We start from the raw sequence: 13,829 nt of genomic DNA on the forward strand, positions 1-13,829 counted from the left end.
GTCAAAAAGAAGTATTTGAATCTCATTTTTCTATAGCATCATTGTTTATTAGGGGGTTACCAAAAGCTCAAATATTTTTATGGAGTTTATCACAAATACCATATTTAATCCACTGACTGTTTAAAGAAACAAAATGATTTATCTGTATAAAATTTAAACATTTTTAAGTATGTGTAAATTAATTAAACAATTACATGGTGATTATCTGAGGATATAGTGCCAAGTGTATGGTATTATAGTTGTAATTTTCTTAATAAGTCCTGTCTCATTTATTTTTTGCAAAAAGTAGATGATGGAATATGAGCGACATGAGGGCAGGAATTTTGTAATTTTAGACTATTTATATTCTCAGTGTAGGTACTCAATAAATACTTGCTGAATGAATGAATGGCTGAATACTTTGAGCACAATCATGTAGGTCTGAAGGTATTTTTTAATGAAATGTTGACATATTTTTGAGAAGACTTAAACAGACTTAATTGATTGCTTTGTGTGAAACTGACCTAGGGATGTTTAATATCTTTATTCTCGTTGTCAGTTTATTTGTAGCAAGTACACTCATTGGAGACAAAGTTATATATATTTTTTAACATTTGAAGTTGAGGCCCATGTTATCAGAAATAGCTAAGAAATGTGTTTCTTTTATTCTTTTAACAAATATTTAAATATCAGTAGGAATTTAATATTAATTATTAAGTACCAGTATGTGCCTCATACTATTGGCCATTTTCACAAGTGTGAAAAATAACTTGTATGTTAGTGGTAAAGTGTAACAAGTATAAGGCACTGTGCTAAAAGGTGAAGATCTTCTATTCTACAGGTCCACAGGAAGACTTGAATGTGAATGGTCATAGCAGTATTCATAATCACCAAAAGCTGGAAACAATTGAAATGTCTATCAGCTAGTGAATGGATAAACAAAATGTAGTATATGCGTACAATGGACTACTACTCAGCAATAAAAAGAAACAAACTACTCTTACATATAACAAAATGGATGAACCTCAAAAACATTATGTAAATGAAGTCACATACATAAGAGTACATATTGTATGATTCCATTATATAAAATTTATAAAAAAGACAAAACTATAGAGATACAAAGCAGATTAGTGGTGGGCTAGGAGTGGGAGTGGAGATTGACTACAAACAGACATGAGGGAACTTGGGGTGATAAGAAGTGTTCTAAAACTGGATTGTGATAAAGGTTATACAACTGTATGAATTTACTGAAGATCATTGAACTATATACTTAAAATGGGTGACTTTTATATCAATTACACCACAATAAAACTGGTTTTTAAAAAATATATTGCCTGTTCTTACTTATTGCAGTAAGTTAATGAAGTCTTGAACATGCTACAAATGCTAAAAAGAACTAAAGGTGGAATGAATGAATGAAGGAATGAGTGAATGAATATTAAGCAATGATTCCTTTAAAACATGAAATAAACCAATAAGAGGTGAGGAGTAGGGAGTGTAGCTAGTTGGAAGAAGGCACCTCCACTGTCCTGCAGCTCCCACAGCAAGGAGATGCAGCTATTCTGCCAATCTCTCCTCTCTTAGTCCCTTTGAGAATCACTTCTCTGTGTGATGTACTTCCGTTAGACAGTAAGCTTCTTTGAAATGGATCTATAATATCTGCATCTGCTTCTAGTACTATAGGGAGGAATGGAGTATATTAAAAATAAAAATTAGGATCAACTTAAAAAATGGGCTTTATATTTATTATGAGTAATGCTATTAATTATGGTACCATTCACTTTCCCCCCCAACAAGTATCTACTGAGTGTTTATTTCATGCCTGATTCTTTCCTAAAATACTGAATTACAGTCAGAAGTCAAGTGATTTAGGAAATCACTGATATTTTCTCCATTTTTAAAGGTTTTTAAAATGTTGCTCTGTAATAGAATGTGTTATCAACTAATGAAGTAGTCTAGATAATTAGTGGTTTATTTTTTTAAATGTCCTGTTTTGACTTTTGAAACTATGCTTAAGAGCAATGGTTTTAATTTTCAAAATTCTCTGTAGTTTCCAGTGTTGCTCTCTCACCTAAGAAGTGATTATTTCACAAATACTGTATAACTTTAACATGTATTAGATGTTTCTTAATTTCTGGCACTACTAAGAATAGAAAGTGAGCTAGTTATCTTTTCTTTTCAATTCAGTCTTACCATTTAAAAAAGGTAATATATGTATATAGTTTTAAAAGTCAATTTATACTAAATGGCTTATAAGGAAAAATAACATTTCCCTGCCCCATTTCTCCCCATTCAATTTCTGCTTCCCAGAGGCTACTCCTTCCAATAATTTAACAGTTTCTTCTGTTGTTTCTTTCATATTTCTAAATAAGAAGCTTATCCTGCTTGTTATCTACTTTTTTCCTGTTATGGAAGATGACGGTGTGACTGTCTATACACTTGACCAACTGCAGATTAATTATATGCCAGAAATGAAATTTTTTTAACAAGTACGTGAAAATACAGATATTCCTCCAAGGAATGATATTTTTAACTTATGCACTTCCTAGTAATTTATATTATTAGTCTCCTACAATAAGGAATTGATACTTTACTCTCATTCCTGAGTACTTTGTGGTAGATTAGATTATTGCCTCAGTTTCAGGATGGTGTTCATTACTTTTTTGAAAAGGTAAGTTTTATTGTGATGTAATATCCATACAATAAAATTCCCCAGTTTTTAATGTACAATTCAGTGACTTGACATATGTATACAGTCATGCAACCCCCAATGCAGTTATGATATAGAACATTTTCATCATCTCAAAACATTACCTTATACCTCTTTACAGTCAGTTTCCTGTCTTCACCCCTTGTCCCTGGTAACTTCTGATCTGTTTTCTATCACTACAGTTTTGCCATTTCTAGAATTTCAAATAAATGGAATCACATAGCATATATACTCTTTTGTGTCTGACTTCTTTCACTTAGCATGATTTTATTTTTTGAGGTTGATTCACGTTGTTCTACATATCAATAGTTCAATCCTTTATATTCCTGAGTAATAATTCAGTATATGGATCTACCACAATTTGTTTATCCATTCACCAGTTGATAGACATTTAGGTTACATATAGTTTTTAGCTATTATAAGTAAAGAGGCTATGTACTTTAATGAACAGGTCTTTTTGTGGACATATGTTTTCATTTTTCTTAGATAAATATCTAGGAGTGGAATTGCTGGGTCAAATAGTAAGTGTATATTTAACTTTATAAAGAAATTGCTGGGGCCGGCCCCATGGCGTAGCAGTTAACTGTGCACGCTCTGCTGCTGGCGGCCCGGGTTCAGATCCCAGGCGTGCACTGATGCACTGCTTGTCAGGCCATGCTGTGGCAGCATCCCATATAAAGTAGAGGAAGATGGGCATGGATGTTAGCCCAGGGCCAGTCTTCCTCAGCAACAAGAGGAGTATTGGCATGGATGTTAGCTCAGGGCTGATCTTCCTCACAAAAACAAAAAAGAAATTGCCAAACTGTTCTCCTAAGTGGCTGTACTATTTTACATTCTGACTAGCAGTGTAGGAGGCTTCCGGTAGCTCCACATCCTGGAGAGCACTTGGTATTGTCAGTCTCTCAAATTTTAGCCATTCTAGTGGGTGTTTCATATCTCACTGTTTTGATTTGCATTTTCCTTGTGACTAATGATCTTGAGCATCTTTTTATGTGCTTGTTTGCCATTGATATATCTTCTTTGGTGAAGTGTCTGTTCATATCTTTTGCCTTTTTTTCTATTGAGTTGTTTGTTTTCTTATTGAGTTGTAAGAGTTCTTTGTAAATTCAGGATACGAGGCCTTTATTACATATATGTTTTGCAAATGTTTGCTCCTACTCTGTGATTTGCCTTTGTCACTTTCTTAACAGCATCTCTTGAAGAACAAAACTTATATATTTTTGAGGCAGTCCAGTTTATCATGTTCGTCGTTTATGGTTCGTGCTTCGTATGTCCTAAGAAATCTTTGCATAATCCAAGATCACAAAACTTTTCTCGTATGTTTTCTTCCAGCAGTTTCATAGTATTAGGTTTTACATTTAGATCTGATATTCATTTAAAGTTATTTTTTTGTTGTAGGTGTGAGGTAAGAGTTGAAGTTCACTTTTTGGCAAATGGATATCCAGTTATTCCAGTACCGTTTATTGAAAAGATTATACTTTCTACATTGAATTGCCTTGGTGTCTTTGTAAAAAATCATTTGACCATGTATGTGTGAATCTGTTCCTGGACTCTCTATTCTGTTCCATTGATCTAAATATTTATCCTTACTTCAATACAACTGTCTTAATTATTGTAGTTTTTCTAATAAGTTGTGAAATCAGGTAGTGTAAGTTTTCCAACTTGGTTCTTCTTTTTCAAAAGTTCCTTTGACAATTCTAGGTCTTTTGCATTTTCACATACATTATAGAATCTGTCAATTTCTACAACAAAGCCTACTAGAATTTTGTTTGGAATTGCATTAAATCTGTAGATTAATTTGGGAAGACTTGAGACATCTGAACAATGCTGAATCTTCTGATCCATGAACATGGTATGTCTCTCCATTTATTCAATTGTTTAGATGTTATTAAAGTTCAGCAATGTTTTGTAGTTTTCCAGTGTGTGAGTCATGCATATACTTTGTTAAATTTATCCTCAAGGGTTTAATATTCTTTGATGCTGTTGTAAATGGCAGTTGAATTTGGTGTATTGACCTTGTAAACTGACTTGGCTAAACTCACTTATTAGCTCTAGTAATTTGTATATTCCTTAGGATTGTCTAAAAAGACAATAAATAATGTGGTTTGCAGTAAAGATATTTTTACTTCTTCCTTTCCATTTTGTATGATTTTTTTTCTTGCCTTATTTCACTGGATAGGACCTCTAGTACAGTGCTGGATAGAAGTGGTGAGAGTGAACGTCTTTGCCTTATATCTTGGGAAAACATGCATTTTTTTCACCATTGAGTATGATAACCATAGATTTTTTATAGATACCTTTTAACATGTTGAAGAAATTCCTTTCTTTCCTAATTTGCTGAGAGTTTTTATCATGAATGGTGCTGAATTTTGTCAAATGCTTTTTCTACATTCATTGAGATTATATTGTGGTTTTTCCTTTTTATTCTGTTAATATGGCCAATTACATTGATTGCTTTTTTTTTTTTTAAATCTTAAACCAATGTTGCATTCCTGGAATAAACCCTACTTGGCCTTGTCGTATTTTGAGATACTGAGGCTAACTACCTGTAGAGCACAGACTCCACAACATTAAGAGTGTGGTCCCCAACATAATTGTCCTTACTAGAGGTGCCAGCTGCAAGTTCAGAAATCTCTAGGCCACTCACAGTTGTGATGAACTGGCTACAAATTTGGGTGTTCCCACAACCCCCTCAGGTTTAATAATTCACTAGACCTACTCACAGATTTCAGGAAAGCACTATACTTACGATTACAAATTTTGTTATAAATAATACCAATCAGGACCGGCCAAATGAAGAGACACACAGAGCGAGGTCTGGGAGAGTCCTGGACATGGAGCTTCTGTGTCCTCTCCTTGTGGAATCAGGATGCATTACCTTCCTGGCACATTGATGTATTCATCAACCAGGAAGCTCACCCAAGCCTCAGATTCCGGAGTTTTTATTTCAGTATCATTATGTAGTCACAGTTGGTTGAATCACTGGTCACATGATTGAATTCAATCTCTAGTGACCCTCCTTTCCCTGGAGGTTGGGAAGTTGGGCTCTTATCAGTGGCTCAAAGCCCCAACCCTCTTTAACGTGTTTGGTCTTTCTGGCATGACCAGCTCCCCATTTGAGTCATCTCCTTAGCATAAACTCAAGTGTGGTCTGTGCTACACATCTGTATGTTGTTGGGTTCAATTTGGTAATATTTTGTCAAGAATTTTTGTGTCTGTGTTCATCAGAGAAGTAGTCTGTGGGTTTGGTTTTTTTTTAAATGTAATTTCTTTGTCAGTTTTGGTATCAGGGTGATACTGGCCTCAAAATGAGTTGGGAAATGTTCCCCCTTCCTTTATTTTTTGAAAGATTTTCTGTAGAATTGGTATTATTTATTCCTCAAATGGTTGGTAAAATTTGCCAATGAAGACTTCTGGGCTTGGGGTTTTCTCTGTGGAAAGGTTTCTGATTATGAATTCAGTGTCTTTAACAGATGCAAGGCTATTCAGGGTTTCTCTTTCTTCTTGAGTGAGCTTTTTTTTTTACTTTGCATTTTTTAAATTTATTTATCTATTTTTTGAGGTAATGGTTTATAACGTTATATAAATTTCAGGTGTACATCATCATATTTCAATTTCTGTGTAGATTACATCATGTTCACCACCCAAAGACTAATTACCATCCATCACCATACACCTGTGCCCAGTCACCCCTTTTGGTCTCCACCTTCTCCTCTTCCCCTCTGGTAACCACCAATATAATCTTGGTATCTGTGTGTTTGTTCATTGTTTTTATCTTTTATTTATGAGTGAGATCATATGGTATTTGACTTTCTCCCTCTGACTTATTTCGCTTAGCATAATACCCTCAAGGTCCATCCATGTTGTCACAAATGCAAGATTTCATCTTTTTTATGGCAGAGTAGTATTCCGTTGTGTATATATACCACATCTTCTTGATCCATTCGTCCCTTGATGGGCACTTAGGTTGTTTCCCCAGTCTTGGCTATTGTGAGTAGTGCCACACTGAACATAGGGATGCGTATATCTTCACGCGTTTGTATTTTCATGTTCTTTGGATAAATACCCAGCTGTGGAATAGCTGGATCATATGGTAGTTCTTTGATAGAAACAAATGTACAAAACTACCTTTCTGAAAGAATTACTTTATTGGCAATTAGCATGATTTTCTTCTATTACAGTGTTTAAACTTTATTGCCCATTTTATTATACCACTAGCAGCAAAAAATTCTATATCCCCAATATATGTATTTGTATTTATAATTGTATACATGTATTACTGTACTAATATTTTATAAATACAGAATAAAGTGTAAGAACAATAATAAATATAAATAGAAGTTTTCCTATTCCACTAATACCAGTAGATTTTCTTTTTCAACCTCCTTCAGGTATATACTTTGGAGACCCCTGCTCTAATGTGGCTGAAGTTTTCTTTTTTCCTTGCCCTTTGAGTATGTGTATATGAAGTATAAGCTTTAGGATACAGTTAGAAGATAATAATTTAGCTCCATAGAATGTGTTTTTTTCATTGTGTGGAGGGCAACATCCATTAGATACTTTAGGATTAGAAAGTTAAGTGAAACAAAAATGCTAACAAATTGGGGCTTGGCTCATTAATTCAACAAAGATAGAGGTCTTTTCTTTTGCTAGAAGAGAATATTAATTCTGGGAATGTGGACTTTTATTTTCCTTCCATGGTGGCACTACTCTTGAGCCCAACTGTACCATTTTGTGCAGTTTCAATTCTTTGCTTCATTTCATTGGCTTTACCAAACTGTGCCCTAAAGAATTAAAAGTTTATGTATTAGAGCTGTGTTGTACTCAATGAAAAGTCCCTGGTCTGGTTGAGATAATGACTCCCATTCAAATAGGGAATGCATTAGCATGTCTCTCTCAAAGGGATGTTATTTGTGAAAAAGATTACCTGTGATTCAATGGTAAAATAATAGAAATGTCTTTCTCTCTGTCCTTGGAAGTTGTTAAGCATTCAGAGTAAAGGTATCTGAAAGAAAGGCAGTTCATTAGTGTTTGCTTTCAGAGGTACATTTTATTTGGAGAAGAAAATTGGGCTAACCAGATGGGTTATTTGGAACATCTCAACCTTACAGGGAATTTATCATAATTGAATATTTCAGTGGCACATTATTGGAAGGACTTTGTTGGACGCGTAGGCTTAGAGAAGCAGAGGTTAGTTCTGAGTGTGCTAGTATGTAATGTGTTCAATTACTCATTTATTGCCAGCACTATATGGATCATTATTTTCTCTGTGTACATGTAATTAGGCATCTTGCTCTCTGTCATACCCTAAACTTTGTACTGTCCTTGTAAATGACTAAATGATGAAAATATCTATCTTTTCTTTCAGTTTTTTTTATCATTGTTTATTTCCAGACTAATTTCAAGTGTTATTGAGAACCTACCAATCTGTTGTCCCATGTAGTGTACTTAACATCGTTTTGGGTATTATATTTTTAGTCTTGTTAAAAATAATAAGAATATTTGCAGTGGATAACATTTATTGAATACTTATTACATGCTAGATGCTTTTACATATTTTTCTCTAATTCTCACAGTAATCTAGCCACGGCATGTGGTATTATTCCAATTTTACAAATGTGGAAACTGTTAATCAGAGAGGTTAAATAATTTGTCCAATGTTACACAGCTAGTATGAGTGATACAGTTGACATTTAAACTCAGGACTTTTCCCCTCTAACACCAGAGGTCTTTATGACCTATACATTGTTCTCTGGTTTTGTTTTGGACTTCACAACTTGCTTGTTCTCTTATGCTATCCTTTCCACTTGGAATTGTCCTCTCCCCACCAGGTCCAGCCTTTACTAGTAGCAAATGTATTTATCATTTAAGCCCCAGACCAAATGCCACCTTTTTCTAAAGTTTTTCCTCATAGCCCCATTTGGAAGTAAACTCAGCCTCTTTTAAACTCCCACAAGACTTTGTACCTTTCTTTATATGTTTATTTTGCCTTGAGTTATAATTATTCCTATACATGTCTTAATTTACCAACTAGAGACTGTTTTTGATTCCTTGCAGCCTACGACAGTCTTGAACATTGAATATACTCAGTATTTATTGACTTGATATTACACGCAAAAAAGCCATCAAAATGGGAGTAAACACTAATGACGCTTTTTTTTTTTTTTTTTGTGAGGAAGATCAGCCCTGAGCTAACGTCCATGCCAATCCTCCTCTTTTTGCTGAGGAAGACCGGCTCTGAGCTAACATCTATTGCCAATCCTCCTCTTTTTCCCTTTTTCTCCCCAAAGCCCCAGTAGATAGTTATATGTCATAGTTGCACATCCTGCTAGTTGCTGTATGTGGGATGCAGCCTCAGCATGGCCGGACAAGCGGTGCTTCGGTGCACGCCCCCGATCTAAACCCGGGCCACCAGTAGCAGAGCGCGTGCACTTAACCGCTAAGCCACGGGGCCAGCCCCTGACGCATTTTTTAAACATTGGAAGAACATGGCAATATGGTAAAGATTTGTACATATATGATCATTTTTGCCTCTTGGTATTTGGAAATCTTGTTAAATTTTGCTAGTGGTGTAACTAGATATGGCATGCCTTTCTTGGTTTGGTGAAAAAGTTCATATTCTTAGCTATCATTTTATATTTTTTTTAGAAAGAAGATAAGTCTGAGAGGTGGGAAGAACCTGCTGTTTTAATTTTGTTCACAGCAGTAGGTCAGATTATGTTCTTTTGGTGCTAACTTTGATAATAGGCTCAATATAATATTGGAATTCAGTAATTGGTTATCTTTGGATATATTGTCTTTTGCATTTATGGCCATATGTAGGATTGCCAGACTGTTTAGAATAAGTTTATGGTAAAAGGTCTACTTGTCTCTAAGTAGATTGTTTTCATTTATTACTTACTCTCATATTTCATTGTTTTTGTTTTACTTGTTCTAAGCTTTCTTCTCAGATAAAGGCAATTAAACCAAAACTTGCTCACTAAGAGGGGGTGGGGAATTTCATTTTTGATAACTCATTCAAATTTTGAACAATATTTTTTGTTTCAAATCTCTTTAAAATATGCCTTTTCCCTCTTCTAACTTATTTACTTTGACATTTTATTCAAACAAACAAGAACTTAATCAAAACTTTTTGTAAATACTTATATGGTGATAGAAATTTGGTTATAATTTAATTTATTTATTGGGTTTTGAACTCTCAGTCTCTGTTAGACTAAAAGTTCTATGTTTTTATAGTTTCTTCCATCTGAATTGTATGTATCCTTGGCGTTAATTTGGCTGAACTCTTGAAGCATCCTAAGATTATTCTTTTTTAACCTCTTTTGAGGGAGAAGTCCTTTTATTAAGATAATCTCTTGAAAATGGACATCAGTCTTTTTCATCCTGTGCCACTTGGACCTTATGAAACTGCTAAGAAAGCAAAAAGTAGACAGGAGACAGTAACTCAAAGAAAGCTTTTGGCTCTTGAACTATGACAAGTGGGTAAAATTTCCACAAATTATGAGACTGACAAAAATACTCTTATTGTTAAAGTTTAGAAATTTGATTATTAAATATCCACTGGAATAGTAAATGAGATTAAAGTAATCAGTAAGGTAATGTTCTGAAGGCATTTGACATTAACCAGAATATATTAAATCATTACAGTTGTAGTTCTGGTGACAGGAACTTAAACTCTCCTTTATAAAATTACTGTTATTGTGTTTTTTTGTCATTTAAATTTTTTTTTTTTTTGGTGAGGAAGATTAGCCCTGAGCTAACATCTGTTGCCAATTCTCCTCCTTTTGCTGAGTAAGATTGGCCCCCAGCTGACATCCATGCCCATCTTCCTCTACTTTATACGTGGGACGTCTGCCATAGCATGGCTTGCTAAGCGGTGCGTTGGTCCATGCCCGAGATCCGAACCTGTGAACTCAGGGCTGCTGAAGTGGAGTGTGGGAACTTAACCACTATGCTACCGGGCCGGCCCCTAAAATTCCTGTTATTGTTAATGCTAAATTCTCATAAAAGTAATACATGTTCATTCAAGAGAACTAGTATAAGATAATTCTGATAGTGGCTAACTTTAGATAGAGTTTGTTTTGAGGAAATTGATCACAGAGAAATGAAGGGACTAATAAGGCCACACAGTATTTGAACACAAGCAGTCTGGCCTTAGAGTCTGTGCCTTTAACCTGTCTTCGGTATTGCTTGTCATTAAGTAGTTAAGAACTTGGCGGTGGTTAAGAACTAGTTAAGGAGTAAGAAAGACCTGAGCTGAAATCATGGCTGCTCCTTAAACTCTTGGGACAAGAGCATGTCTCTTGACCTCTCTGAGCCTCAGTATTCTTGTTTAGAAAACAAGGGTTATTTTGGGGATAAAATGAGATAATGCTTGTTAACTGCTTAGCACACTGTTTAGCAGACACTATGCTTGTTGAATAGATAAGTATTGTTATAACAGATACTGATAAGCAAAACGAAAAAACTCACTAAAAGAAAACAACCGTTGTTAGCATGTTGAGGTATAGGCTTCCAGTCTTTTAAAAATGTATTTCTTGGGCTGGCCCCGTGGCGTAGCGGTTAAGTGTGCGCGCTCCACTGCTGGTGGCCCGGGTTCGGATCCCCGGCGTGCACCGATGCACCGCTTGTCAAGCCATGCTGTGGCGGCATCCCATATAAAATGGAGGAAGACAGGCACAGATGTTAGCCCAGGGTCAGTCTTCCTCAGCAAAAAGAGGAGGATTGGCATGGATGTTAGCTCAGGTCTGATCTTCCTCACACACACACACAAAAAATGTATTTCTTGATTTATTAATATCTCTTTTATATTATTTTTCTTCCTTGTATAACTTTTTCTTGTTTATGTTTCGCACAAAAGGCAGGAAGGCTTGAATTTGTCTGTATCACTTAGCAGTAAGGCAAGCCTATTTCAGCTTCTATGCTAGACAAAATGTTTTTTCCCCCCATTTTTAGGAATGGGTAAGTGTAGGTGGAAGAGGACATAGAAGTACTACTCCTTTTTTTTTCTTTTTAAACAAAAATGGGATTATGTTTGAATTAAAATTTCTGATATGTCTACAAATCAACAAAATGTAGGCTATTAGAAGTAGGCAAGAGAACATGTGCTAGTATTAATTTTATTAAAATAACAATGAAATTCCAGTTTCAGAATATTTAGAATTAACTGAAAATACTGTATCAGAATGAACAGTCCTAGTGAATGTAGACTATTTCTTCTTGATGTGTGAGATTATAGAAATCTGACCATATATTGCATTGTTAAATAACTTCATTCGGTGTGGTATAGCAGTAACTAAACTAATCCCCCTTTCTATAGCCTTAGCAACAAAATATGGCTAATGCTCTTTTTTTTTTTCCCCCTTTAAGGTCTACACACAATGAGCTGGAAAAGAATCGGTGAGTCAGTGATGAGATGCAGCTTTCATTTATGTTTTACCTGTGAAAATAATGTAATAGTGCATATGTAGTTGTAATTTTATGTTTAAAATGTATACCATATCATGATTCTGATATATATGTATTCTTTCCAAAAAAATACTTCAATAGTAACCTTATACTGTCTAAATTGGAAGACATAAATACATTTTTAAGCTTATTTGAATTTTTAGTTTATGGTATAGCTTTTTTTATTTCTGTCTCTGAAAACAGGTTAGTTGTGATAGGCTCATGGCTTAAATATGGTCTTGCTAAAGGATTAGGTTTCTGTAGTGTAGCTAATAAATATTATGACAGATTGTAGGACATTCAGTTTTCTTTCTCTGCAGTTCATTCATTTGTTCATTTATTCATGCATTCAACAAATCTTTTTTAAGCATAAACTATATGTTAGTTCCTCACGGGCATAATGCTTTACATAGGAAATACAGGAATGTGTAAGATAGTTTGTGTTCTTAAGGAACTTACAGCTTCCTGGGGGAGACAGACAGGTAATTAAAATACTTTATAGTGTGGTAAGTATGGTAATGGAGAAGCAGAGGGTGCTGAAAGATCATTCTGGACGGTTACCTGATTCTCTTTTGAGGGAGTCTTGGAAGGCTCTACAGAGGATGGTTGACTGAGCACCGTATGTTGAGGAAACTGCAAGAGGTTCAATGTGAGTATAAAAGATTGTAGCACAAGGCAAGCCAGGCCAGATGTTGACAGCTATGTTGAAGAGTGTGGACTTTTTCTGAGAGCAATAGGGAGCAGTTGAATGATCAGATTTGTGTTTTGGAAAGATCACTTTGGCTACAGTGTGAAGAACTGATTCATTGGGAGAAGGGATCTCAGAGACAGGAAAACTCTTTTGGAGGCTATTGGAAGCTTCTAAGGTAAAAGATGATGGTAGCTATTGGAGATAGAAGTAGACAGAGTAAAGAGATAGTGTGGAGTAGAATCAATAGAAATTGGTGACTAGTTGACTACGGAAAGTTAAGTTTTAGATGGTGTTACCATTTACCAAGAAAAGGAATATAGGAAGAGGACAAGTTTGGGAGAGAAAATGAGGATTGTATGAGTAAAATATTCTCTTTTTGATACAGAGGTTAGATTAATAACCAAGAAATCAGAATTGTCTGCACCAGCCATTTTTAACAAACAAGATCTCCATGACCTTCAACTTTTTGTCTTGCTTTTTTTTTAAATAGAAGGGACCTTACGGATTGACTAGCCTAACTCCCTCATTGCAGATGAATTTAAATGTCAAATCCTCGTGAACAGGCTTAGCATCATCCTCCAGGCTGACTTAGTGGCTTTTACCTTTGTTTGCACAATGGTCTGTTCATATGTCCTATTGTAATACTTAGGTAGTATTGTAATTATCTGTTCATATGTTTCTTTCTGCCAAATGACTATGACTGCCTTAAAGGCAGGGATTCTGTTTTGTTCAATTTCGTATCCTTAGTGCCTAACATTTGATGCATTTGATGCTTTAATATTGAGTGAAGGATAAAACTAGAGCAAGTTTAGTTGTCTAGTCAAAGATGTTTTGCTAGTTTGTGGCAAAGCAGTTTGGCAGGAGACCTTTCATTTTAAAGAATCCCTTTTCTGCCTTATATTTCCGGTATATTAAAGGAAGTATCTGGCTAGTTTACACATGGCAAAAAGACTGAGAAATGACAGCTCTGAGGATTCTAAAAATGAAGCCTTTTATTGA

The 13,829-nt window shown here is 35.0% G+C and overlaps 1 protein-coding gene across 2 annotated transcripts in view; it reads left to right on the plus strand.

The window, feature by feature from the left end:
• MXI1 (MAX interactor 1, dimerization protein) overlaps window positions 1-13,829 on the plus strand; it is a 75,474-nt gene that overhangs the window by 27,113 nt on the left and 34,532 nt on the right. For both annotated transcript variants that reach the window (XM_058543965.1, XM_058543967.1), the window contains exon 3: window positions 12,062-12,091. In XM_058543965.1, coding sequence (XP_058399948.1) covers window positions 12,062-12,091 — 30 coding nt within the window. The remainder of the gene's footprint in view (window positions 1-12,061; window positions 12,092-13,829) is intronic.

Source organism: Diceros bicornis, chromosome 6, assembly GCF_020826845.1.
Source record: "Diceros bicornis minor isolate mBicDic1 chromosome 6, mDicBic1.mat.cur, whole genome shotgun sequence".
Classification (NCBI taxonomy): Eukaryota; Metazoa; Chordata; class Mammalia; order Perissodactyla; family Rhinocerotidae; genus Diceros; species Diceros bicornis.